At 52.5% G+C, this 26,364-nt stretch overlaps 1 protein-coding gene across 2 annotated transcripts in view; it reads left to right on the top strand.

Moving 5' to 3' along the window:
- LOC122547074 (uncharacterized) overlaps nt 1–7,433 on the top strand; it is an 82,736-nt gene extending 75,303 nt beyond the window's left edge. The window contains exon 3 of one of the 2 annotated variants that reach the window (XM_087974355.1): nt 6,342–7,433. In XM_087974355.1, coding sequence (XP_087830481.1) covers nt 6,342–7,307 — 966 coding nt within the window. In that variant the 3' untranslated portion in view covers nt 7,308–7,433. Of the gene's footprint in view, nt 1–6,252 lie in introns of both variants that reach the window. The other variant, XM_087974356.1, reaches the window with a different exon arrangement.
- The last annotated feature ends 18,931 nt before the right edge of the window (nt 7,434–26,364 follow it).

Genomic DNA, 26,364 nt, shown 5'->3' with positions numbered 1-26,364 from the left:
AGAAAGACTGCAGAACAGAGCAAATTGAGGGTCTGGTGCGTAAATCATATAAAGCTGGCATCCACTGTCAGCTAGCATCACAGAATCCCTAGTGTGGAAGTAGGCCATTCAGCCCACCAAGTCCACACCAACCCTCTGAAGAGCATCCCACCCACACCACTACCCTATAACTCTGCATTTCCCACGGTTAATCCTCCTAACCAACACATCATGGGCAAGTTAGCACAGCCAACCCATCTAACGTAGAAATTTTTGGGTAACTGGGAAGGCAAATGGAACATTGGCCTTTATTTAAAAAGGGAAAGGACAAGTAGTGTATAGAGGTCTTGCGACAAGTACAATAGTTACTAGTCAGAGTGCAGCTGGAACACTGAACAATTTTAGGCATCTGACATTGTAGGCAGTTCACTGGGCTGTACCAGATATGGAGGGGCTGTTTTACCAGGTGAGGTAGAGTAAATTGGCCCGATACTCATTGGAATACTGAAGAATGAGAGGTGACCCTACTGAAGCAGTCATGATTTGGAGATGCCGGTGTTGGAACTGGGGTGTACAGCGTTAAAAATCACACAACGCCAGGTTATAGTCCAACAGGTTTAATTGGAAGCACACCAGCTTTCGGAGCGACGCTCCTTCATCAGGTGGTAGTGGAGGGCTCGATCATAACAGAGAATTTATAGCAAAAATTTGCAGTGTGATGTAACTGAAATTATACGTTGAAGAATTGATTGTCTGTTAAGCCTTTCATCTGTTAGAATACAGTGATAGTTTCACTTCTTTCATGTGTAAATCACAAAACCCTTTTTTTAGAAGTTGCATTCTCGGGTTAGCTGTTAACAATGGTGATAGCTAGACAATGTGTTGAAGGTGTTAGCCCCCTGTGTTCTCTGTCTATGACCTGATGTTTAGATTGATTCCAATCTAAAAAGTGAAATAACAGAGTTTTACATAAATTCATGCAGTTTTTGAGCAAAGTGCAATGTAACCCCCATTGTCCTCCCCCCCCCCCTGTACTCAATGACTACGGGGGGAGGGGGGTGGGGGTGGGGCTTGTAGCCACAGGCGGACAATGAGGGAGTCGCGCGAAGAGGAGAACAATGGGGCGGGGAGGGGCCGTCACCAGAACAATGGGCCGAGCGGCCTCCATTACGCGACTGGATTCCGCGCATGCGCCCATCCCGGTCTCCCGCTCCGACCGCTAAGATGGCGGGCCGGTTGCCCCTGGCAACGGGGAAGCGCAGCGCTGCCGGGGGAGGGGAAGTGAGACAAAACTAAAACTCCCTGTGTTTCCTGGAGGACGGGGTCACCACACACACACACTCTCACTCTCTCTCTCTCTCTCTCTCTCGGGAATGTCTTACCTGCTCCAGCCGGACTGACTAACGGCGCGTCCATCTTCACCCGCCCATCACCACCAGCTCCGCTGCGCCTGCGCGGTGATCCCTCTGCGCCTGCGCGGTAGCTCCACCCCCCCCCCCAGCCGCCTCCCCGCTCCCCACCCTCCGGGAAAAAAAATAGGGACGGGGCCGCGCCCCGCTCCGTGCGGACATGCGCGCGCACGCACACGCACACACAGCAAAGGCAGAGGCGGCCCGGCGACAGGGCCCCGCTTCGTCCGTCACCGCCGCCGCCAACAACAACACCCTGCACCGGTGGATCGGCCGCAACAGCCGGTTATTTTTTAGGGTGAGGAGGAGGGGGACGGGACGGACTGTGGTGGCCGGGAGGGGGGGAAACCGGCGGCTGCCCCCGCGCGGCGCACCACGGGAATGGTGGGTGGGTGCAGCTGCCCCCCCACGGCACGGGGCCGCCGCTGGGGAGGGGGAAGGGGAAGGGGAAGGGGAATGGGCGGGGCCTCCGGTTCCCAGGCAACGTGGCGCCCGGCCCCGCCTACTCGCCAGCTCGCGCCGACGTGCGCGTTCCCGTCTCCCCTTCCAACCAGCAGCCGCGTGCGCGATGACGTCACTGCGCCCCTTTCGCGCTCTCCCTCCACTCCCCCAGGGGGGGCGCGCCTTCAACTATTGCGCGCGATCGCGCGGGACCTTCCCTCTCCGTGCGTGTGTGCGTGCGCGCGCGCGCGCGCGAGCGAGAGGGAGAGAGCGAAACACCTTTCCCCCAGCTCCGACTGGACCGCTCGGTGGAACGGCCGCTGACCGACAGCGAGCGGCGGCCAATGGGGAGACGGGGTGCCGGGCCGCTCCATTGTTCGGCGCGCGGCCAATGGCGGAGCGGCCAGGGGGCGGGACTTGCGGCGGCCGGCCCAGACTGAGGCCGGAGTCTCTTTGTCTCCCAGCGCAGCCTCTGTGCCAGGGCCCCGGCCTTGGTGCTGCTGCAGCAGCTGCAGGCCAGGCATAGGCGCCCAGGCCTTGGGTGGGTGGGTGGGGGACTGGGGACGGGAGGGGGGGTGGGGTGGCGTGGCCAGACGGGGTTGGTTGGTGCAACCCACCCTTCCCTCCACTCCATGTCATTGCAACCTGCGGCCCTGCACCCAGATTTCATGGTAGATGCACGTTTCCTCTTTATTTGCAAAAAAAAATGTTCTAAGCAAACCAAAAAGCGAAGAGATCGGGAGATCTGTTTGCAATCCCTGAAGGAATCTGCAGCCTGTGGTTGGTTCGTGCCAGAATTATTATTATTTTCAACCTTACCACCCCCTTAATCCCATCTCTTTTATTTTCTTCCCCCTCCTTTCTCTCTCCTGCAATTGCATTTTTTTTATTGGGAGGGTGTGTGTGTGTGTCTGGATGTTAAAGGGGGCAGGCTCTTCTTAAAGGGGCAGTTCTTTTTCAGAGGAGGGAGGCTCTTTGGCTGGTGGTGTGGGGGGTGGGTGGGTTACAGAGAGCCCACCACTCTGGGGTCTCCTGCTGTGATGGTGCTGAAAAGCACAGCCCCCTCAAGCCAGTTGCCATGTTGATAGGTGACCCAGAGGGGGCAAAGAGCTTTCCCTAACGTTCTTCTCCTTTTGTCCGGAAGGCGGTGGAGGACACCTCAGCACCAAATGACCCCCCGTCTCCGAATGTGGATGGTAGGTGGGAAGGGATGTGGCAGTCCGCTAGTCAAAGAGACCGGATCTCTGTCAGTCGGGGTGGCATAGTGGTTTAGCACCGCTGCTTCACCGTGCCAGGGACACAGCTTCAGTTCCAGCCTGGGGTGAAGGTGTAACTGCAGTTTGCAGGATCTATTCCCCACCCCTCCTTGCCCCCCCCCCCCATGTCTGCTTGGGGTTTGCGCCAGGTGCACTCGCACCATCCAAAGATGTGCAGGTTGGTTTTGGGTGGTTAGGCCGTGCTAAATCGACCCGTCGTGTCCTGGGACGCGTCGGCTGGGTGGGTTAGCCGTAGGGAAACGTTGGGCACTCTTAAAAGGGTTGGTGCAGACTGGACGGGCCGAATGCGCTTTCGGGATTCTGTGAATTGGCTCGGGGGGGTACCCTTTCTGTGGTAAATGGGAAAGGGAGTGACTGCTGAATGATCTACTCCAGCGCCCTAATGCGTGGCCTGATTTGCCTTTTGTTTTCTCTGGTTTACGGAATCTGGGGTACTGGGTGGTCAATGGGGAAACCGGGATGAAGACGTTTGGATAAGTACGCAAAGAGGAAAGGTTTGGATGGATGTGGCCCGGGGGCAGGCAAGTGAGGCTAGCTTAGTTTGGGATTATGGACTGCTTGGACCGAAGGGTCTGTTTCCGTGCTTTGTGACTGTAATAAAGGGAGTTCCATTTGCTCTGGGGGAAGTGATGGGGGCTCTAGCTTTTGCGCATGGAGCAGCGATCGTAACCCTGAAAGGTGGAATCGCTCCTCCCACCAACCCCGCAAACTTTGTAAAGCATAAGGACTTAAAAGCAGAGGTAACCCTTTGGTCCCTGTCTAAGCCTATGGCACTATATGCATTGAGACCCAGGCTGTTCTCCTGCCTCGGTTTCATCTTCCTGCCACCTCTCCATCTGGAGACGTCTCTATTCCCTCCAAAACGAAGTGTCACGGCTTAAGGGATCGCAGGGGGTGAGGGGGACATTTGTCTTCCCCTTCTTACCCCCTCTCGGAGGTGGTGAGAGTCTTTGCAATTCCCTACCTCCAAAGGCAGTGGACGCAGGACCTTTTAAATATCTCCAAGACAAAGGTAGGTAGATTCTCGATGGGGGTGAGAGATTACCCGGGGTGGGGGGGTGGGGGGCGGCATGTGGAGTTGAGGTTAGCCATCAGAGGAGCCGCTGCTTGGTAGAGCAGAACAATGAGTCAGAGACATAGAGATGTACAGCACGGAACAGACCCTTCGGTCCAACCTGTCCATACCGACCAGATATCCCAACCCAATCTAGTCCCACCTGCCAGCACCCGGCCCATGTCCCTCCAAACCCTTCCTATTCATATACCCATCCAAATGCCTCTTAAATGTTGCAATTGTACCAGCCTCCCCCACATCCTCTGGCAGCTCATTCCATACACGTACCACCCTCTGTGTGCTAGAGTTTCCCCTTAGATCCCTTTTATATTTTTCCCCTCTCACCTTGCCTACTGTTGTTGGTATGTTCCAACAGACTGGAACGTCTGAGTGCCCGCAACTCCGAGGTTAGGGAATTCTGAAGATCCACGTCCCTTCGAGTTAAGGAATCACTTGGAATTTCTAAACGGCGGGTCCTCAACACCTCAAACGCAGTTCTGCACCCACCTTCCGAATTCTCCACGCTTCCCAAATCACGAACCTCTTCCTTGCTGAGCCCCTCCCGTGATTTCCCTTCGGCGAAGTGGAGCTGAGGGCGGTCAGGACCCGGATGGGCCGAGCGGCCTACTTCTCAGGGAGACTAGCTCCCGTCGGATGAAGGCCCGGTTGACCCATTCCTGGCACGTTTCGGAAATCAGCTCAAGGGACAGTTCCCCATTCACACCCCTCCCCAGTATGTCAGGCTCGTACTGACCTCCCTCCAATCACAGGCTTGAGCCCCTTTTGACCTGGCTCGTTAGGAACGCCCAGGCTTGCAAAGCGCCAGGCTCGGAGAGGAGGGAGAGCCTGGTGGAGGGGAGGGGTGGGGTGGGGTGGGCAGGATTTGATAGCTTTAGGATGAAAGGCAGCTGGCAGAGCATTCCACAAGAAGTAAGACTGTCCGTTCCCCACGGCCTACCTGGGCTGACACTGACAGGTTGAGGAAACCCCCTTAAGGAGCTGGTGAGAAGGGTAGGATTGGTGCCAGACCACGAGAGCAGCACCGTGGCTCAGTGGTTAGTGCTGCTGCCTCTCAGGGAGCCCAGGGATCGATCCCACCCTCGGAGCGATTGCCCTGTGTGGAGTTTGCACTCTCTCCCTCATGTCTGTGCGGGTTTTCCTGCATTATTGGCAAATTTAGCATGGCCTATCCATCCTAACCTGCACATCCATGGGCACTGTGGGTAATTTCGCATGGCCTATCCATCCTAACCTGCACATCCATGGGCACTGTGGGTAATTTAGAACGGCCAGTCCATCCTAACCTGCACATCCATGGGCACTATGGGTAATTTAGCATGGCCAATCCACCCTAACCTGCACATCCATGGGCACTATGGGTAATTTAGCAAGGCCTATCAATCCTAACCTGCACATCCATGGGCACTGTGGGTAATTTAGTATGGCCAGTCCATCCTAACTTGCACATCCCTGGACACAATGGGTAAGTTAGCATGGCCAATCCACCCTAACCTGTACATCCCTGGGCACTATGGGTAATTTAGCACGGCCAGTCCATCCTAACCTGCACAACCCAGGGCACTATGGGTAATTTAGCACGGCCAATCCACCCTAACCTGCGCACCTTTGGACTGTGGGAGGAAACCGGAGCACACGGAGGAAACCCACACAGACACGGGGAGAACGTGCAAACTCCACACAGTCAGTCGGCGGAGGCCGGAATTGAACCTGGGTCCCTGGTGCTGTGAGGCAGCAGTGCTAACCCACTGAGCCACCGGGCCCCTTCTTTGAGCTTTTTTTTTTCTGTGTGTTTTTTTTTCCCTTTTGTCAGAGCTGCTTTCCCCTTCCCGCGGGTTTCTCTGCTGGACTGATGGAAATCTCTTTTCTGTGAATCCCTTTTCCGCAGAGGACCGGCCAGCGAGGGTGTGTGGGCGAGGACCCCCCGGAGAGACAGCGGCCTGGGCTGAGAATCTGACGGAGGCTTCCCGGGAGCGGGGGCCCCGGCGCCGCCGCGGCATGGAGACGGCGAACGGCAAGCCGGCCGGCGAGGGGAAGGCGGCGGGGCGCCGGGCCGCGGGCGAGGGGCGCCCCCGGGAGAAGACGCACAAGTGCGGCGACTGCGGCAAGAGCTACCACACCCAGTCGGAGCTGGAGACCCACCGGCGCGGGCACACCGGCGAGCGCCCCTTCTGCTGCCCGGTCTGCGAGAAGGGCTTCACCCGCTCCTCGGACCTGCGGGTGCACCAGCGGGTGCACACCGGCGAGCGGCCCTTCGCCTGCCCGGTCTGCGAGAAGAGCTTCACCCGCTCGTCGCACCTGCTGACCCACCAGCGGGTGCACACCGGCGAGCGGCCCTACAGCTGCTCGGTCTGCGGCAAGGGCTTCACCCAGCTCTCCAACCGGCTGCGGCACCAGCGGCTGCACACCGGCGAGCGGCCCTTCACCTGCCCGGTGTGCCGCAAGGGCTTCACCGACTCCTCCACCCTGCTGCGGCACCAGCGGCTGCACACCGAGGAGCGGCCCTTCACCTGCTCGGTGTGCGGCAAGGGCTTCACCCGCTCGCCGCACCTGCTGACCCACCAGCGGGTGCACACCGGCGAGCGGCCCTTCTCCTGCTCGGTGTGCGGCCGTCGCTTTACTCAGTCCTCCCACCTGCTGACCCACCAGCACAGCCACACCGGGGAGAGGCCCTTCCGCTGCTCGGTGTGCGGCCGCGGCTTCACCCAGCTCTCCCTGCTGCTGGCCCACCAGCACCTGCACGCCGAGAACAACCCAGTCAAGTACCCGGACGGCGAGGAGCCGGGCGCCGGCGAGGAGGAGGGCAGCCAGGGGGTGGCAACGCCCGCCCTGCTGCCCCCGCCCCCGCTGGGGCCCCCCCGGCCTGCCCAGGCCGGCGAGCGGCCCTTCAAGTGCTCGGTGTGCGCCAAGGCCTTCACCTGCCTCTCCCACCTGCTGCGGCACCTGCGGGTGCACAGCGGCGAGCGGCCCTTCCAGTGCACCGTCTGCGAGAAGGGCTTCACCCAGTCGTCCAGCCTGCTCACCCACCAGCGCATCCACACCGGCGAGCGGCCCTTCTCCTGCTCGCAGTGTGGCAAGGGCTTCTCCCGCTCCTCCCACCTCCTTCGGCACCAGAGAGTGCACGTCTGACTCTCCCATTCCCCCCCCCCCACCGCCCTCCCACCCAACCGGGAGCGGCCGACTGAGGAAAGGGACCCGGGTTAGCTCGTGAGTCGGGGGCTGGCAGGATTGGGGTTCTTCTAACCTCCTGTTCGCTTCGGGCGGGGGGTGGGGGCGGGGGCAGAAGGGATTTGGGGGGGGGGCGCGCGTGTGTCCTGTTTTAACAGGGTTTAGGGAGGGGTTGGGGTATTGGGTTAGGGTGGGGTGGGCGGTGGGTGTTTTAATAACCCCGGGGACTTTTTTTAACATCGGCCTCCAGTCGAATGGCTGGCGCCATCTCTTACCCAGAGCTTTGGGGAGGGGGGGGGGTTAGGGTAGATGGGTGGGAAAGGAGGGGGGGGGGTTTTTGAAGGGGGAAAGGAGGTGGGGGTGCGTCTTCTCACCTGTAGCCCGCGTGTGTTCTCTCTCGTCTCTCTCTCTCTCTCTCCCCACCCCCACCATGCCTCGACCGTGTGGGAAAAGCCCCCCCCCCCCCCCCCCTCACAGCACCATTTCCCCCCCTTCCATACCCTCCCTCTCTCCCCAAGACACCCTCATCAGGAGAGGCCCCTGTGACCCACACCTCCTCCCTGCCCCTTGAGATCCAACTTTCTCTGGCGTTTGGAGGGGTGGGGGGAGGATGTAGGGGCCCCAGGGAAGAGGGGGAGGGTTCAATCTGTAGTGTTAGTGGGAGATCCAGGTGGGTGGGTTGTGCCATTCCATTGAATAAGCTATTTGGAAAGCCCGCTGCGTCTGTCTGTCAGTGTGACCGCACGCGTCTCTGGGGAGTTAACCCGTTTGACCACGCGGCTTTTTGTGTGTCTCTCTCTCTCCCCACCCCCACCCCCCAGCATCACAACAAAGGGAGGTTGGGGGGGGGGCGCAGGGGCGAAGGCCTCAGATTGCATCACCTCCGCGTCCTGTCGATTCTCGCCAACCCTCTGCCATCGGCCAGTATCCGACCATGCCGGGACTGCGCCTCCCCTTCTCTCTTCCCCCCCCCCCCCCCCCCCCCACCACCACTGAGCGCAGCACTACCATCCAGGTCACAGCGTGGGGTCTGCAGCCACGGGTAGGCCAGCTCAGGCAGAGACTTGCCCCACTCCTTCCTCCACCCCACCAGATGTGGCGCACATTGCCGGTCACCGAACGGCCATCGGTGATAGTTTGAAGGTCACCCACCCCGAAGACCGGCCGGCGGTTCCGTGTTCTGACGGTTGGAGTCGAACTGTTGCCCCGCTCTCGTGGTGGGAGTTGGGGTCGTGTGGGCTTGAGCTGGGAGGGGTTACTGATTCAGGTACAGCACCACCAACAGTGTCAGTGACTGTGGGACTGGTTTATATCAGACAGGAGGGGATTGGTGTCAGTGACTGTGGGTCTGGTTTATATCAGACAGGAGGGGATTGGTGTCAGTGACTGTGGGGCTGGTTTATATCAGAAAGGAGGGGATTGGTATCAGTTACTGTGGGACTGGTTTATATCAGACAGGAGGGGATTGGTGTCAGTGACTGTGGGGCTGGTTTATATCAGAAAGGAGGGGATTGGTATCAGTTACTGTGGGACTGGTTTATATCAGACAGGAGGGGATTGGTGTCTGCGACTGGTTTATATCAGACAGGAGGGGATTGGTGTCAGTGACTGTGGGACTGGTTTATATCAGACAGGAGGGGATTGGTGTCAGTGACTGTGGGGCTGGTTTATATCAGACAGGAGGGGATTGGTGTCAGTGACTGTGGGACTGGTTTATATCAGACAGGAGGGGATTGGTGTCTGCGACTGGTTTATATCAGACAGGAGGGGATTGGTGTCAGTGACTGTGGGACTGGTTTATATCAGACAGGAGGGGATTGGTGACAGTGACTGTGGGTCTGGTTTATATCAGACAGGAGGGGATTGGTGTCAGTGACTGTGGGACTGGTTTATATCAGACAGGGGGGGATTGGTGTCAGTGACTATGGGACTGGTTTATATCAGACAGGGGGAGATTGGTGTCAGTGACTGTGGAGCTGGTTTATATCAGACAGGAGGGGATTGGTGTCAGTGACTGTGGGACTGGTTTATATCAGACAGGGGGAGATTGGTGTCAGTGACTGTGGGTCTGGTTTATATCAGACAGGAGGGGATTGGTGTCAGTGACTGTGGGGCTGGTTTATATCAGACTGGAGGGGATTGGTGACAGTGACTGTGGGTCTGGTTTATATCAGACAGGAGGGGATTGGTGTCAGTGACTGTGGGACTGGTTTATATCAGACAGGGGGGGATTGGTGTCAGTGACTGTGGGGCTGGTTTATATCAGACAGGAGGGGATTGGTGTCAGTGACTGGGACTGGTTTATATCAGACAGGAGGGGATTGGTGTCAGTGACTGTGGGACTGGTTTATATCAGACAGGAGGGGATTGGTGTCTGCGACTGGTTTATATCAGACAGGAGGGGATTGGTATCAGTGACTGTGGGGCTGGTTTATATCAGACAGGAGGGGATTGGTGTCAGTGTCTGTGGGACTGGTTTATATCAGACAGGAGGGGATTGGTGTCAGTGACTGTGGGGCTGGTTTATATCAGACAGGAGGGGATTGGTGTCTGTGACTGTGGGGCTGGTTTATATCAGACAGGAGGGGATTGGTGTCAGTGACTGGGACTTGTTTATATCAGACAGGAGGGGATTAGTGTCAGTGACTGTGGGGCTGGATTATATCAGACAGCAGGGGATTGGTGTCTGTGGGGCTGGTTTATATCAGACAGGAGGGGATTGGTGTCAGTGTCTGTGTTGCTGGTTTATATCAGACAGGAGGGGATTGGTGTCAGTGACTGTGGGGCTGGTTTATATCAGACAGGAGGGGATTGGTGTCAGTGACTGTGGGGCTGGTTTATATCAGACAGGAGGGGATTGGTGTCTGCGACTGGTTTATATCAGACAGGAGGGGATTGGTATCAGTGACTGTGGGGCTGGTTTATATCAGACAGGAGGGGATTGGTGTCAGTGTCTGTGGGACTGGTTTATATCAGACAGGAGGGGATTGGTGTCAGTGACTGTGGGACTGGTTTATATCAGACAGGGGGAGATTGGTGTCAGTGACTGTGGGGCTGGTTTATATCAGACAGGAGGAGATTGGTGTCAGTGACTGTGGGTCTGGTTTATATCAGACAGGAGGGGATTGGTGTCAGTGTCTGTGTTGCTGGTTTATATCAGACAGGAGGGGATTGGTGTCAGTGACTGTGGGGCTGGTTTATATCAGACAGGAGGGGATTGGTGTCAGTGTCTGTGGGACTGGTTTATATCAGACAGGAGGGGATTGGTGTCTGTGACTGTGGGGCTGGTTTATATCAGACAGGGGGAGATTGGTGTCAGTGACTGTGGGGCTGGTTTATATCAGACAGGAGGAGATTGGTGTCAGTGACTGTGGGTCTTGTTTATATCAGACAGGAGGGGATTGGTGTCAGTGTCTGTGTTGCTGGTTTATATCAGACAGGAGGGGATTGGTGTCAGTGACTGTGGGGCTGGTTTATATCAGACAGGAGGGGATTGGTGTCAGTGACTGTGGGGCTGGTTTATATCAGACAGGAGGGGATTGGTGTCAGTGTCTGTGGGACTGGTTTATATCAGACAGGAGGGGATTGGTGTCTGTGACTGTGGGGCTGGTTTATATCAGACAGGAGGGAATTGGTGTCAGTGACTGTGGGACTGGTTTATATCAGACAGGAGGGGATTGGTGTCAGTGTCTGTGGGGCTGGTTTATATCAGACAGGAGGGGATTGGTGTCAGTGACTGTGGGTCTGGTTTATATCAGACAGGAGGGAATTGGTGTCAGTGACTGTGAGGCTGGTTTATATCAGACAGGAGGGGATTGGTGTCAGTGACTGTGAGGCTGGTTTATATCAGACAGGAGGGGATTGGTGTCAGTGACTGTGAGGCTGGTTTATATCAGACAGGGGGAGATTGGTGTCAGTGACTGTGAGGCTGGTTTATATCAGACAGGAGGGGATTGGTGTCAGTGGGATTAGTTCTAACTGAAGTGTACCTGCATTTCACTGGAATTTTACATTTCCATTGTTTGTAGAGTTGAAATCATAGAAACGCAGTGCTTTGGGTAGTTTGATTTTAAAGCTCTCCTTCCTTTTATAATTTTCAATGATTTTAAGTGTGTTCTGATGCCTGGCTCATGGACAGTGTGGTGGTGAGTTGCCTGGGGTTTTCCTCCAGCCCTTCCCCTTTCCCCCCCTTCTCCATCATAGTGCTTTGATCCGTGAGGAATTAGGGTTTCAACGGGATGGAGGGAGGGGGTGGAGGGAGAAGCTTTCTGCAGGACCAGCTGTTGTCTCGTGTGTGCGCGCGCGCGCGTGTGTGTGTGGTCGGCTGTTCGACTGAGTGGGGCCTCGCAAAGGTGTTTGGCAGGGAGGAAGGGTCGGGGAAGCCCTCTCGAACGTGCCACTCTTTTGGGGGGGAGGGGGGGTGGTTGTGCACTCCTGGGCCACATCGGCATCCCCTGAGAAACGAGACTCGGAAGTCTGTCGTCCTGCGGCATTCCTCCGTCAGGACCGAATCCCGGGAGTCGGCGACATCGAGAGCAAGCGTGCGTCATTGTCATGACCGGGAGAGAACGGTGACCAGTGGGCGAGTGCACTCCGAACGGCAGGCGACGGAGAACGTACTGGGGGGGAGAGCGGGTTGCGAGTCAACTTGTGTTCGCCACGACTTGTTTTCTGTGGTTTTTTTCTCTCTCTCTCTCTCTCTGTCCTGTTGGGTCAGCTGCAGGGGCTAGCCGTCTGGCCTTGTTTCTGAGCTACGTCGCTGTGTACCCGGGGCTGGAGGAGACAGGATTCGGGGTGGGCTGGGGACCGAGGGGATTTCCCCATAGACTTCAAGGTGTCTGTCATCCTCGTCCTCCTCCTCCCCCTGTTCCCCTATCCCCCCCTCCCTCCCCTGACTGGGACGCACTCCTCATTGGGAGCTGGGTGCATGCTGGAACTCGTTCACTGCAATCAGAGAAATCCTGAAGAAAGATTTAAACCCTTCCTGTGATTCTAATTTTCCTTTTCAGACTTAGACGCTGTGAGCTGCACCACGTATTGTAATCTAGCTGCCTTTGCTGTTTGTTTAGATGTTGCTTCTGTTCTGAGCTATACTTATCAATAAACTGCCTTTGTAGTTTTTCCTCTGGTCTGAGAGTGGTGGTATCATGGAATCCCCTACAGTGTGGGAGCAGGCCTTTCGGCCTAACAAGTCCACACCGATCCGCCAACGAGTAACCCACTCGGACCCCATTCTCCCTACCCTGTTGCTGCACGTGTACCCCTGACTAATGCACCACACCTACACATCCCTGAACACTGTTGCCCGTGGCCAATTCACCCGAACCTGCACATCTTTGGACTGCGGGAGGAAACCGGAGCACCCAGGGGAGACTCACGCAGGCACAAGGGGAGATGTGCAAACTCCACACAGACAGTCGGCCCGAGGCTGGAATCAAACCCGGGTCCCTGGCGCCGTGAGGCAGCAGTGCTAACCACTGAGCTGCTGTGTGGCCCTATCTGAGGGGTGGGTGGGGTTGGACTGGGAAGGAGGTTTGCACTCCCAGCAGCTGGTGAGAGGGGAAGTGGGAGTGTGACAGGGATGTCAGGAATTGTGGACTCCACCGCACACATGTTCACAGTGATATCCACCGTAACTGACCCACGGGGGCCGAATGGCTTCCTCCCAGTCCCTGTCTAACAAGCTCGGGGGACCAAATGGTTGTTGTCTTCTCCAGTATTCCCAACACCCACCCCCCCCCCCCCCCCCATTGATCTGTCACATCCTCTGCTGTCAAGGAAGGGACGCCATCTTGAAATGCCAGCCCTCCCTCTTTGTTTTTCCACAGGCTTGGCCTGCCAGCATCTAAGAGTCTCAGCTTCATCTCCAGCAGCTTCCCAGCACTCTCGCTGCCTTCTGTCAAGGCTCCTGCAGCTGAAGGGACAATCCCATCGCACCTCGTGGGTTATCTGTCCATCTCTTTTTTGTTCTCTTCCCCCCACCCACCCATCCCCAGAAAGTGTCTTGCAGTGGTCACGGCTCTGCAGAGGGAGCCCTGCTTGGAGGTTTGTGGGCCGGTCTTTTCACTGACCTGCTGAAGGTTATACAGGAGCAAAGACTGGCCACAGCGAACTGGGAGTTTCCACAGACTCTTCCCCTGGTTCACTCCAAGACCCTTCTGTTTAACTCATCCGTGCTGTCCAGCTATCCTAAACTAATCTGGTCCCATTTGCCAGCACTTGGCCCATACCCCTCCAAACCCTTCCTATTCATATACCCATCCAGATGCCTCTTAAATGTTGTACCAGCTTCCAGCACTTCCATTGGCAACTCATTGCATACAGGCACCACCCTCTGCATGAAAAAGTTGCCCCTTAAGTCTCTCTTAAATCTTTCCCCTCTCACCTTAATCCTCTGCCCCTCTAGTTTTAGACTCCCCTATCATGGGGAAAAGCTGTTGGCTTTCTTCCTTGTGTACGCCCCCGGTGATTTTATAAATCTCGATAAGGTCACCCCCTCAGTCTCCTACGCTTGAGAGAGAAACCAATCTCAGGCAATGCACCCTCTTCTTATAACTCGAGCCTTCCAGTCGAGGTAGAATCCTAGCCAATCTTCTCTGCCCCCATTCTAGTTTAATGATATCACTCCTGTCGGGAGGGCGACCAGAATTGCGCACAGTACCCCAAATGTGGCATTACCCACAACTTGTACAGCTGCAACAAGCCATCCCAACTCCTCCTCCTCAATGCTCTGACTGATCAAAGCAACCATACCGAAAGCCGCCTTTACTGCCCTGTCTATGCGTGACTCCACTTTTGAAGAGCTATGAACGGGTCCCCCAAGAGCTCTTTGTTCTCTAACACGCCCTGCCACCGACTGGGTAAGTCCTGCCCTGGTTTAACCTACCAAACCTAATCCCAAGACTATCTCCCCACCCCCAACTTCTCTCTCTGTGTAGTGGTATTGCTTCAGGATTTTGATTTGCTGACTTTTCCTCATTTATTTTACTTTTTTTACTCTTACACAGGATGTGGGGGGGGGTCAGTATTAATAGCCAAGGGGTCCAATAGCATATAAAAAGGCCCTATGGCCCATTGACTTTTCCCTCATCAAACACCACCACCTAATTATTTTAGTCCCACTTTCCAGACCTTAGAGTCATGGAGAGGTACAGCATGGAAACAGACCCTTCGGTCTAACTCATCTGTGCTGACCAGATATGCTAAATTAATCTAGTCTCATTTGCCAGCACTTGGCACATATCCCTCTAAACTCTTCCTATTCACATACTCATTTAGATGTGTTTTAAATGCTGCAATTGTGCCAGCCTCTACCACTTCCTCTGGCAGCTCTTTCCATCCATGTACCACCCTCTGTGTGAAAAAATTGCCCCTTCCAAACACCGCCTCCTTCATTATCCTATCTACCACTTTCAAGGAGCTATGAACCTGCACTCCAAGGTCTCTTTGTTCAGCAACACTCCCTAGGACCTTACCATTAAGTGTATAAGTCCTGCTAAGATTTGCTTTCCCAAAATGCAGCACCTCGCATTTATCTGAATTAAACTCCATCTGCCACTTCTCAGCCCATTGGCCCATCTGGTCCAGATCCTGTTGTAATCTGAGGTAACCCTCTTCGCTGTCCACTACACCTCCAATTTTGGTGGCATCTGCAAACTAGGGCAGCACAGTGGCTCAGTGGTTAGCACTGCTGCCTCACAGTGCTAAAGTCCCAGGTTCGATTCCAGCCTCGGGATGACTGTCTGTGTGGAGTTTGCACATTCTCCCCGTGTCTGCATGGGTTTTCTCCGGGTGCTCCGGTTTCCTCCCATAATCCAAAGATGTGTGGGTTAGGGTGAATTGGCCATGCTAAATTGCCCACAGTATTAGGTGCATTAGTCAGTGTGTTCATGATTCCCATCACCCTCTATGTCTCCTTAAAACCTTCTGCCCCTTACCTCAAATCTATGTCCCTTGCTCATTGGTTCCTCCTGTAAAGGGAAAGATTCATTCCTGTCCACCCTGTTTCTGCCCCTCACCATTTGATACATCCTAATCATCTGCTGCCCCTGCTCTACCCCAGGCTGTGCAATCGCTCTTCATTCCTAAAACTCTCAGTCCACGCAACGTCCTGGTGAAAGTCCCCTGCACTCTCTCCAATGCAACCACATCCCCCCCCCCCCGATAACGTGGATTCCAGAACTGCACCCAGTACTCCAGCTATGGCCTGATCAACATCTTATACAGTTCCAGCATAACGTCCTGTCAGATGTCAGAGGTAGTTTCTTTACTCAGAGAGTAGTAAGGGTATGGAATGCTTTGCCTGCAACAGTAGTAGATTCGCCAACTTTAAGTGCATTTAAGTCGTCATTGGACAAGCATATGGACATACATGGAATAGTGCAGGTTAGATGGGCTTCAGATTGGTATGACAGGTCGGCACAACATCGAGGGCTGGAGGGCCTGTACTGCGCTGTCATGTTCTATCCCTGCTTTAAGTTCTCTGCCTCAGCTGACAAAGGCAAGGATTCCATGTGTCTTCAAAACCAGTTGGATCTATCTGTCCTCCCATGTTCATGGACCAGTGGACATGCACACCAAGGTCCCTCTGACCCTTGGCACTTCCCAGGGTTCTATTATTCATCATGTGTTCCCTTGCCTTTCACAGAATCATCGGATCCCCACCGTATGAAAGCAGGCCATTCGGCCCATTGTCTCCTCACTGACCCTCTGAAGAGCATCCTGCCCAGATCCACCTCTCTACGTACCTCATGGCTAATCCACCCTAACCTACACGTTCCTGGACACCACAGGACAGTGTAGCGTGGCCAATCTGCCCTAACCTGCACATCTTTGGACTGTGGGAGGGCACCCGGAGGAAAGCCATGGGGTGGGGGGAGAATATGCAAACTCCACGCGCAGACTTGTTTGGCCTGTCCAAGTGCATTACCTCGGATTCATCTGGAATGAATTCTGTTTGTCACTGAACAGCCCATCTGACCAGCCTGTCTATATTGTCCTATAATCTAAGACTATCTTTGCTTTGGACTGATATACTTAAAGATAGGGTCATGGGGAGCGTTGTCAAACAAAGAGGCCTTGGAGTGGAGGTTCCAAGTTCCTTGAAGGTTTCTTTGACACCAAAATTGGAGGTGTAGTGGACAGCGAAGAGGGATACCTCAGATTACAACAGGATCTGGACCAGATGGGCCAATGGGCTGAGAAGTGGCAGATGGAGTTTAATTCAGATAAATGCGAGGTGCTGCATTTTGGGAAAGTAAATCTTAGCAGGATTTATACACTTAATAGTAAGGTCCTAGGGAATGTTGCTGAACAAAGAGACCTTGGAGTGCAGGTTCATAGCTCCTTGAAAGTGGAGTCGCAGGTAGATAGGATAGTGAAGGCGGTATTTGGTATGCTTTCCTTTATTGGTCAGAGTATTGAGTACAGGAATTGGGAGGTCATGTTGTGGCTGAACGGGACATTGGTTAGGCCACTGTTGGAATATTGCGTACAATTCTGGTTTCCTTCCTATCAGAAAGATGTTGTGAAACTTGAAAGATTCAGAAAATATTTACAAGGATGTTGCCAGGGTTGGAGGATCTGAGCTACAGGGAGAGGCTGACCAGGCTGGGGCTGTTATCCCTGGAGCATAGGAGGCTGAGGGGTGACGTTATAGAGGTTTACAAAATGATGAGGGGCATGGATAGGATAAATAGGCAAAGTCTTTTCCCTGGGGTGGGGGAGTCCAGAACTAGAGGGCATAGGTTTAGGGTGAGAGGGGAAAGATATAAAAGAGACCTAAGGGGCAACTTTTTCACGCAGAGGGTGGTACGTGTATGGAATGAGCTGCCAGAGGAAGTGGTGGAGGCTGGTACAATTGCAACATTTAAGAGGCATTTGGATGGGTATATGAATAGGAAGGGTTTGGAGGGATATGGGCTGGGTGCTGGCAGGTGGGACTAGATTGGGTTGGGATATCTGGTCGGTATGGACAGGTTGGACCGAAGGGTCTGTTCCGTGCTGTACATCTCTATGTCTCTATCAGCACAAATTCATAATATGTCTGTCAGTCGCCTCGTCCCCCCCACCTCCCCCCTCCGCTGCACCAAGTTTATAGTTGTCTCTTCGATTTCTCCACCACTGTAGAGAGTCAGAGCCACTTTTCACTCAACCCTCATCCTATTAGTCCTGCTTTTGCCCCCTCCCCTGACCCTACCCCTCCTGAGAATCTGAATCCTGAATTCAGGTTGAGGTGACTCGTTGTCGTCAGGGGCAACCGCGTACAGATGCTCTTAATAACTTAGGTGGCAACAAGATGGCTTCTCAATGCAAGTAACACGACAAAATGGCTTCCGGGCTGCCAACTGACAAATCGGTGAAAAGCTGCATTAATGGCCTTTAGGCTGCTAACTGCTAATTCTCCTAGAGTTGCATAAGTGACTAACCACAGTCTGCGTTATAGCAGATAGTGCCTTTTTTAGAGTATAGAAGTAACTCGACAAGATAAGAAGGCACTAGCCGTCCTGGGTGCAGGTGTAGTGTCTCGGTCCGCGAGATAAAACTGGCCTCAGCGTCAGAACATGAAGTTGTTTCCCAGGAGATATCACTGGGCCAAGTAACTGTCAATAAAAACGAGATCATGTGTTGGTTGGAAATTGTTTGAATGCACGGTGCGATCACGGCCTGTACCCTTCTTTAAGAAAAGTATAAAAAATGTCTTTGTTTGAAGTCACGTGTGCAGCTCCTCTGCGTTTCTGGATGCTCTGTACCTGGCCGTATGCAGAAATAAAGATTGAAGCCTGATAAAGCCAGACCGGTTCTGAGCGCTTATTAACCGGTCGCGGAACCGAGAGACCCCGCTGGGGGGGGGGGGTCCCTACCTTCACTCCCAGCTTGATCATTTTCAGGCCCTGCAATGTGAGGAACGTTTGGGACTATTGTAAGGAGAGAGAGTGGAGCAACTAGGCCTGTATTCTGTAGAATCTCAAAAGAATGAGATGCTGTCTTTGAAATTTACGAAGTACATGGTGAGGGTGGGGGTGGACAAGGCAGATGCAGGTAGGATAGAGCTCCTTGATTCAGGAGCCAAGGACCAGGGGACGCAATTTTGACACTCGGGACTGAGATGAGGGGAATTTCCTTTGAGCTGAGAGGGCAGTAAGTCTTTAGGATTCCCGACCCCAGAGGGAATGTGGAGCTTAGACCTTAGATTAGATTCCCTACCATGTGGAAACAGGCCATTCGGCCCAACAGGTCCACACCGACCCTCCGAAGAGTAACCCACCGAGACCCATTTCCCTCTGACTGATGCACCTAACACTATGGGCAATTTAGCATGGCCAATCCACCCAAACCTGCACATCTTTGGACTGTGGGAGGAAACTGGAGCACCCGGAGGAAACCCACGCAGACACAGGGAGAACGTGCAAACTCCACACAGACAGTCACCCTGAGGCAGGAATTGAACCTGGGACCCTGGTGCTGTGAGGCAGCGGTGCTAACCACTGAGCCACCGTGCCCCTTTGAGTGTGCTTGAAATAGAGAAAGGCGATGGACCGAGGGTCATAGAGTCAAAGAGTTATATCGCACAGAAACAGAACCCTCAGTCCAACCCGTCCATGCCGACCAGATATCCCAACCCAATCTAATCCCACTTGCCAGCACCCGGCCCATATCCCTCCAAACCCTTCCTATTCATATACCCATCCAAATGCCTCGTAAATGTTGCAATTGTACCAGCCTCCACCACATCCTCTGGCAGCTCATTCCATACACGTACCACCCTCTGCGTGAAAAAGTTGCCCCTTAGGTCTCTTTTATATCTTTCCCCTCTCACCCTAAACCTATGCCCTCTAGTTCTGGACTCCCCCACCCCAGGGAAATGATTTTGCCTGTTTGCCCTATCCATACCCCTCTTAATTTTGTAAACCTCTATAAGGTCATCCCTCAGCCTCTGACGCTCCAGGGAAAATAGCCCCAGCCTGTTCAGCCTCTCCCTGTAGCTCAGATCCTCCAACCCTGGCAACATCCTTGTAAATCTTTTCTGAACCCTTTCAAGTTTCACAACATCTTTCCGATAGGAAGGAGACCAGATGTGCACACAATATTCCAACAGTGGCCTAACCAATGTCCTGTACAGCCGCAACATGACCTCCCAACTCCTGTACTCAATACTCTGACCAATAAAGGAAAGCATACCAAACGCCTTCTTCACTATCCTATCTACCTGCAACTGTTTTCCATGGAACTGCAGAGATTGAGACGGGGAACAGGAATGAGATGTATAAAATGATGAGGGTCATAGATGTGGTGGACAGGAAGGAACAATTCCCCCCGAATGGAGGGTTCAAACACTGGGGATGTAACTTTGAAATAAGGGGCTGAAGGTTTCAAGAGAAGGTGAGGAAAACCATGTCTCGAACCCAGAGGGTGGTGGGAATCTGGAACTCTCTGCCTGTAAGGGTGGTGGACACATAAACCCTCGTAACATTTAAGAAAGATGTGCAGGTTAGGGTGGATTGGCCGTGTAAAATTACCCATAGTGCCCAGGGATGTGCAGGTTAGGGTGGATTGGCCGTGTAAAATTACCCATAGTGCCCTGGGATGTGCAGGTTAGGGTGGATTGGCCGTGTAAAATTACCCATAGTGTCCAGGGATGTGCAGATTAGGGTGGATTGGCCATGTAAAATTACCCATAGTGTCCAGGGATGTGCAGGTTAGGGTGGATTGGCCGTGTAAAATTACCCATTGTGCACAGGGATGTGCAGGTTAGGGTGGATTGACCGTGTAAAATTACCCATAGTGTCCAGGGATGTGCAGGTTAGGGTGGATTGGCCGTGTAAAATTACCCATTGTGCCCAGGGATGTGCAGGTTAGGGTGGATTGACCGTGTAAAATTACCCATAGTGTCCAGGGATGTGCAGGTTAGGGTGGATTGGCCATGTAAAATTACCCATAGTGCCCTGGGTAGTGCAGGTTAGGGTGGATTGACCATGCTAAATTACCCATAGTGCCCAGGGATGTGCAGGTTCAGGTGGATTGGCCATGCTAAATTACCCATTGTGCCAGGGTTGTGCAGGTTAGGATGGATTGGCCGTGCAAAATTACCCATAGTGCCCAGGGATGTGTAGGTTAGGGTGGATTGGCCATGCTAAATTACCCATAGTGCCCAGGGATGTGCAGGTTCAGGTGGATTGGCCATGCTAAATTACCCATTGTGCCCAGGGATGTGCAGGTTTGGGTGAATTGGCCATGCTAAATTACCCATAGTGCCCAGGGATGTGTGGGTTAGGGTGGATTGGCCGTGCAAAATTACCCATCATGCCCAGGGATGTGTGGGTTAGGGTGGATTGGCCGTGCAAAGTTACCCATCATGCCCAGGGATGTGCAGATTTGGGTGGATTGGCCATACTAAATTATTACTAAGTTAGCCTCGGATGCAAGGCTATGGGCTGAGTGCTGGGAGATGGAATTAGAATACCTGGGTCATTTTTGACCAGCACGGACCCACTGGGCTGAAGGGCCTTTTACCTCTATGATTCGATGACAGAATTTTAAACACTGGTGATTTTGGGGACAGCGTGCGGGAAAGGCATCAAAGTGGAAAGCCGAGCCATGATGGCGTTGAACAGCAGCACAGACTCAATCGGCTGAACTGCTTCCACGAGCTGTGACCCTACTATCCCTGACCATACAGGTACCTTTCACATGAATGTCACATCGTCCCCTCATGGTTTTCCTTTTCCACCTCTGTCTGTGTTCAGCTCTCTCTTAGCGCCGGTCTCCGGGCTCTTATCTGTGAGAGGAGCCTTGGCGTTTCAATCTTGAGTTTTTTATGCATCTGTGATGGTGGCCCGCTGGCTCAGTGGTTAGCACTGCTGCCTCACAGCGCCAGATAACCAGGTTCGATTCCAGCCTCGGGGTGACTGTCTGTGTGGAGTTTGCACATTCTCCCCGTGTCTGTGTGGGTTTCCTCCGGGGGCTCCAGTTTCCTCCCACAGTCCAAAAGATGTGCAGGTTAGGGTGGATTGGCCATGCTAAATTACCCATAGTGCCCTGGAATGTGCAGGTCAGGGTGGATTGGCCGTGCAAAATTACCCATAGTGCCCTGGAATGTGCAGGTCAGGGTGGATTGGCCGTGCAAAATTACCCATAGTGCCCAGGATGGTGCAGGTCAGGGTGGATTGGCCGTGCAAAATTACCCATAGTGCCCAGGATGGTGCAGGTTAGGGTAGATTGGCCGTGCTAAATTACCCATAGTGCCCAGGACGGTGCAGGTTAGGGTAGATTGGCCGTGCTAAATTACCCATAGTGCCCAGGACGGTGCAGGTTAGGGTAGATTGGCCGTGCTAAATTACCCATAGTGCCCAGGACGGTGCAGGTTAGGGTAGATTGGCCATGCTAAATTACCCATAGTGCCCAGGACGGTGCAGGTTAGGGTAGATTGGCCATGCTAAATTGCCCATTTGTTCAGGGATGTGTAGATGAGGTGCGTAAGTCAGGGGTAAATGTAGAGAAATAGAGAATGAGTCTGGGCAGGTTACTCTTTGGAGGGTCGGTGTGGACTTGTTGTGCCGCAGAGCCTGTTTCCACAGTGTGGGGATTGTATGAAGCAACGCACACAGACAGCCTCAGGATCTGGGCTATTGCTCCCAGTAAGTTCTTTATCAAACGTGTTACAATATTCCCGGGGTACCACTGACTCGGGAGCTATTCTAAGCGGTGTCCTACTTCTCTGCTCGGATTTTTCCACTTTTTTTATAACCTTCTTATCGGAGTTGGGTTTGAGCAGCTCTGTTTAATCCTGATTTGACTGATTCTTGTCACACGTACCTAGTGACAGTGAGAGGTTTTGTTTTGCACGTAAATCATTCTGTACAAGGCGCACTCGGGTTGATGGAACAGAGCGAGGAATACAGTGTCACGGCTGTGGAAAAGGTGCACAGAGAATGAGATCAACGCTAAATTTAAAATTTGGAAATGCCCGTTCAGAAGTCAGCGGGGGAGAAGCTGTTCTTGAATGTGTAGGTACGTGAGGTTAAGCCTTTGTACCTTCTCCCTGACGGAAGAGGTTGGAAGGGGGTGGGAGCAGCCTTTGATGACGTTGGCTTCCTTCCCAAGGCAGTGAGAAGTGTAGATGGTGACAATGGGTGGAAGGTTGGCTTGCGAGATGGTCTGGCCTGCGTTCACAACTCTCTATGCTTTCCTCTGGGACTGGGCAGACCAGTTGCCGTCACCAGACGGCGGGCGCTGCCAGATGGCTGCTTTCTCCGCGTGGAAATACGAACAATGCTTGATAAGGGCGGCATTGGCCCAGGAGAGTGGGAGGACCCCCGTTTAGCAAAGCAATAGTGGTTCGGGTAGCGATTAGTAACGACAAAGGCAGGAATTCAGACAGCAAGCACACACGATGGGGGTGCAGAACTGATAAAGTTACGAGGGCTTGTCAGAAAGGCCTAGCAATACGCATGGGAGAGTTTAATCTCCAAAACATAGGAGCAGGAGGAGGCCACTCAGCCCTTCGAGCCTGCTCTCCCATTCAATACGATCATGGCTGATTACCCCATGCCGGGCCCTGTTCCTGCTTGCGCCCCACAGTCATTGATGCCTTCAGTCCCGAAGAGCTGTATCCAACCCCTTCTCAAAAAACAAGTCTCAGCACTTTCTGGGGGAGGTGACGGTTGAGTGGTTTTGTCGCTGGACCCTCAATCCAGAGGCCCGGGTAATGTTCTGGGGACCCGGGTTCAAATCCCGCCACGGCAGATGGTGCGGAATTTGAATTCGATAAGCCTCTGGAATTAAGAGTCGAGTGATGACAATTATTGTTAAAAACACATCAGGTTCCCGATGCCCTTTGGGAATGAATCTTCCATCCTTATTTCGTCTGGCCGTCACATGACTCCAGACCCACAGCAATGTGGTTGACTCTCAATAGGCCTCTGGGCAATTACGGGTGTGCAATAAATACCCACATCTTGTGAATGAATCCTGTTGCTATGAAGGTCAACGTACACTTTGTCTCCTTCACTGCCTGCTGGACCTAGTGAACAAAGACATCCAGAGCTCATTGCACCTTAGAATTAGACTCAGAATTAGATTTGGAAATTAGCGTTAAATTTAGAATTTAGAACTAGCATTTGAATTTAGAATAAGAATTAGAATTTAGAATTAGAGTTTAGAATTAAATTTAGAATTTAAGAACTAGAAGTGGAATTTAGAATTAAATTTGGAATTTAGAACTAGTACTAAAATTTAGAATAAGAATTAGAATTTAGAATCAGAAAGTTGCAGATACAGTCACATAGATGGGTTAACTCCAGGAAAGGTAAGGGAGGTAGGCAGTTAGTACAGAAGTCTTCAGTGGCAAACACGTATGCTGTTTTGGAGAATGTAGGGGGTGACGGATTCTCAGGGGAATATAGCACGAACAGCCAAGTTTCTGGTATTGCGACTGGCTCAAATGTAATGAGGGGTACGTCGGCTTCCAAGTGAACGATTGTGTTAGGGGATTGTCTAGTCCGAGGTACAGACAGGTGTTTCGGTGGTTAGCAATGAAAAATCAGAATGGTGTGTTGTCTCCATGATGCCAGGATCAAGGATATCTCCGAGAGGGTGCAGAATGCTCTCACTGGGGAGAGGGGCCAGCAGGAGGTCATTGTCCACATTGGAACCAACGACATAGGAAGGGAAAAGGTTGAGAGTCTAAAGGTAGATTACAGAGAGTTAGACAGGAATTTTAAAAGGAGGTCCTCGAGAGTAGTAATATCTGGATTACTCCCAGTGCTACGAGCTAGCGAGGGCAGGAATAGGAGGATAGAGCAGATGAATGCACGGCTGAGGAGCTGGTGTATGGGAGAAGGGTTCGCATTTTTGGATCATTGGAATCTCTTTTGGGGTAGAAGTGACCTGTACAAGAAGGATGGATTGCACCTAAATTGGAAGGGGATTAATATACTGTCAGGGAAATTTGCTGGACCTGCTTGGAAGGATTTATACTAGTAAGGTGGGGGAGTGGGACCCAGGGAGATAGTGAGGAAAGAGATCAATCTGAGACTGGTACAGTTGAGAACAGAAGTGAGTCAAACAGTCAGGGCAGGCAGGGACAAAGCAGAGAACAAGGTAGGACTGATAAATTAAACTGCATTTATTTCAATGCAAGGGGCCCAACAGGGAAGGCAGATGAACTCAGGGCATGGTTAGGAACATGGGACTGTGATATCATAGCAATTACAAAAACATGGCTCAGGGATGGGCAGGACTGGAAGCTTAATGTTCCAGGATACAAATGCTACAGGAAGGACAGAAAGGGAGGCAAGAGAGGAGGGGGAGTGGCGTTTTTGATAAAGGATAGCATTACAGCTGTGTTGAGGGAGGATATTCCCGGAAATACATCCGGTGAAGTTATTTGGGTGGAACTGAGAAGTAAGAAAGATGATCACCTTATTGGGATTGTATTATAGACCCCCTAATAGTCAGAGGGAAATTAAGAAACAAACTTGTAAGGCAATCTCAGCTATCTGTAAGAATAATAGGGTGGTTATGGTAGGGGATTTTAACTTTCCAAACATAGACTGGGACTGCCATGCTGTTAAAGGTTTAGATGGAGAGGAATTTGTTAAGTGTGAACAAGATAATTTTCTGTTTCAGTATGTGGATGTACCTACTAGAGAAGGTGCAAAACTTGACCTACTCTTGGGAAATAGGGCAGGGCAGGTGACTGAGGTGTCAGTGGGGGAGCACTTTGGGGCCAGTGACCATAATTCTATTCGTTTTAAAATAGCGATGGAAAAGGATAGACCAGATCTAAAAGTTGAAGTTCTAAATTGGAGAAAGGCCAATTTTGACGGTATTAGGCAAGAACTTTCAAAAGCTGATTGGGAGCAGATGTTCGCAGGTAAAGGGATGGCTGGAAAATAGGAAGCCTTCAGAAATGAGATAACAAGAATCCAGAGAAAGTATATTGCTGTCAGGGTGAAAGGGAAGGCTGGTAGGTATAGGGAATGCTGGATGACTAGAGAAATTGAGGGTTTGGTTAAGAAAAGGAAGGAAGCATATGTCAGGTATAGACAGGACAGATCGAGTGAATCCTTATAAGAGTATAAAGGAAGTAGGAGTATACTTAAGAGGGAAATCAGGGAGGGCAAAAAGGGGACATGAGATAGCTTTGGCAAATAGAGTTAAGGAGAATCCAAAGGGTTTTTACAAATATATTAAGGACAGAAGTGCAACAAGGGAGAGAATAGGGCCCCTCAAAGATCAGCAAGGTGGCCTTTGTGTGGAGCCACAGAAAATGGGGAAGATACTAAATGAATATTTTGCATCAGTATTTACTGTGGAAAAGGATATGGAAGATATAGACTGTGGGGAAATAGATGGTGACATCTTGTAAAATGTCCAGATTACAGAGGAGGAAGTGCTGGATGTCTTGAAACGGTTAAAGGTGGATAAATCCTCAGGACCTGATCAGGTGTACCTGAGAACTCTGTGGGAAGCTAGAGAAATGATTGCTGAGTCTCTTGCTGAGATATTTGTATCATCGATAGTCACAGGTGAGGTGCCGGAAGACTGGAGGTTGGCAAATGTAGTGCCACTGTTTAAGAAGGACGGTGAAGACAAGCCAGGGAACTATAGACCGGTGAGCCTGACCTTGGTGGTGGGCAAGTTGTTGGAGGGAATCCTGAGGGACAGGATGTACATGTATTTGGAAAGGCAAGGACTGATTAGGGACAGTCAACATGGCTTTGTGCGTGGGAAATCATGTCTCACAAACTTGATTGAGTTTTTTGGAGAAGTAACAAAGAAGATTGATGAGGGCAGAGCAGTAGATGTGATCTATATGGACTTCAGTAAGGCGTTCGACAAGGTTCCCCATGGGAGACTGATTAGCAAGGTTAGATCTCATAGAATACAGGGAGAACTAGCCTTCTGGATACAGAACTGGCTCAAAGGTAGAAGACAGAGGGTGGTAGTGGAGGGTTGTTTTTCAGACTGGAGGCCTGTGACCAGTGGAGTGCCACAAGGATCGGTGCTGGGTCCT

This window comes from Chiloscyllium plagiosum, unplaced genomic scaffold, assembly GCF_037043375.1.
Source record: "Chiloscyllium plagiosum isolate Xiang-an unplaced genomic scaffold, Cpla_swu_hap1 HiC_scaffold_27, whole genome shotgun sequence".
NCBI lineage: Eukaryota > Metazoa > Chordata > Chondrichthyes > Orectolobiformes > Hemiscylliidae > Chiloscyllium > Chiloscyllium plagiosum.
This window is presented reverse-complemented; position numbering and strand designations above follow the sequence as displayed.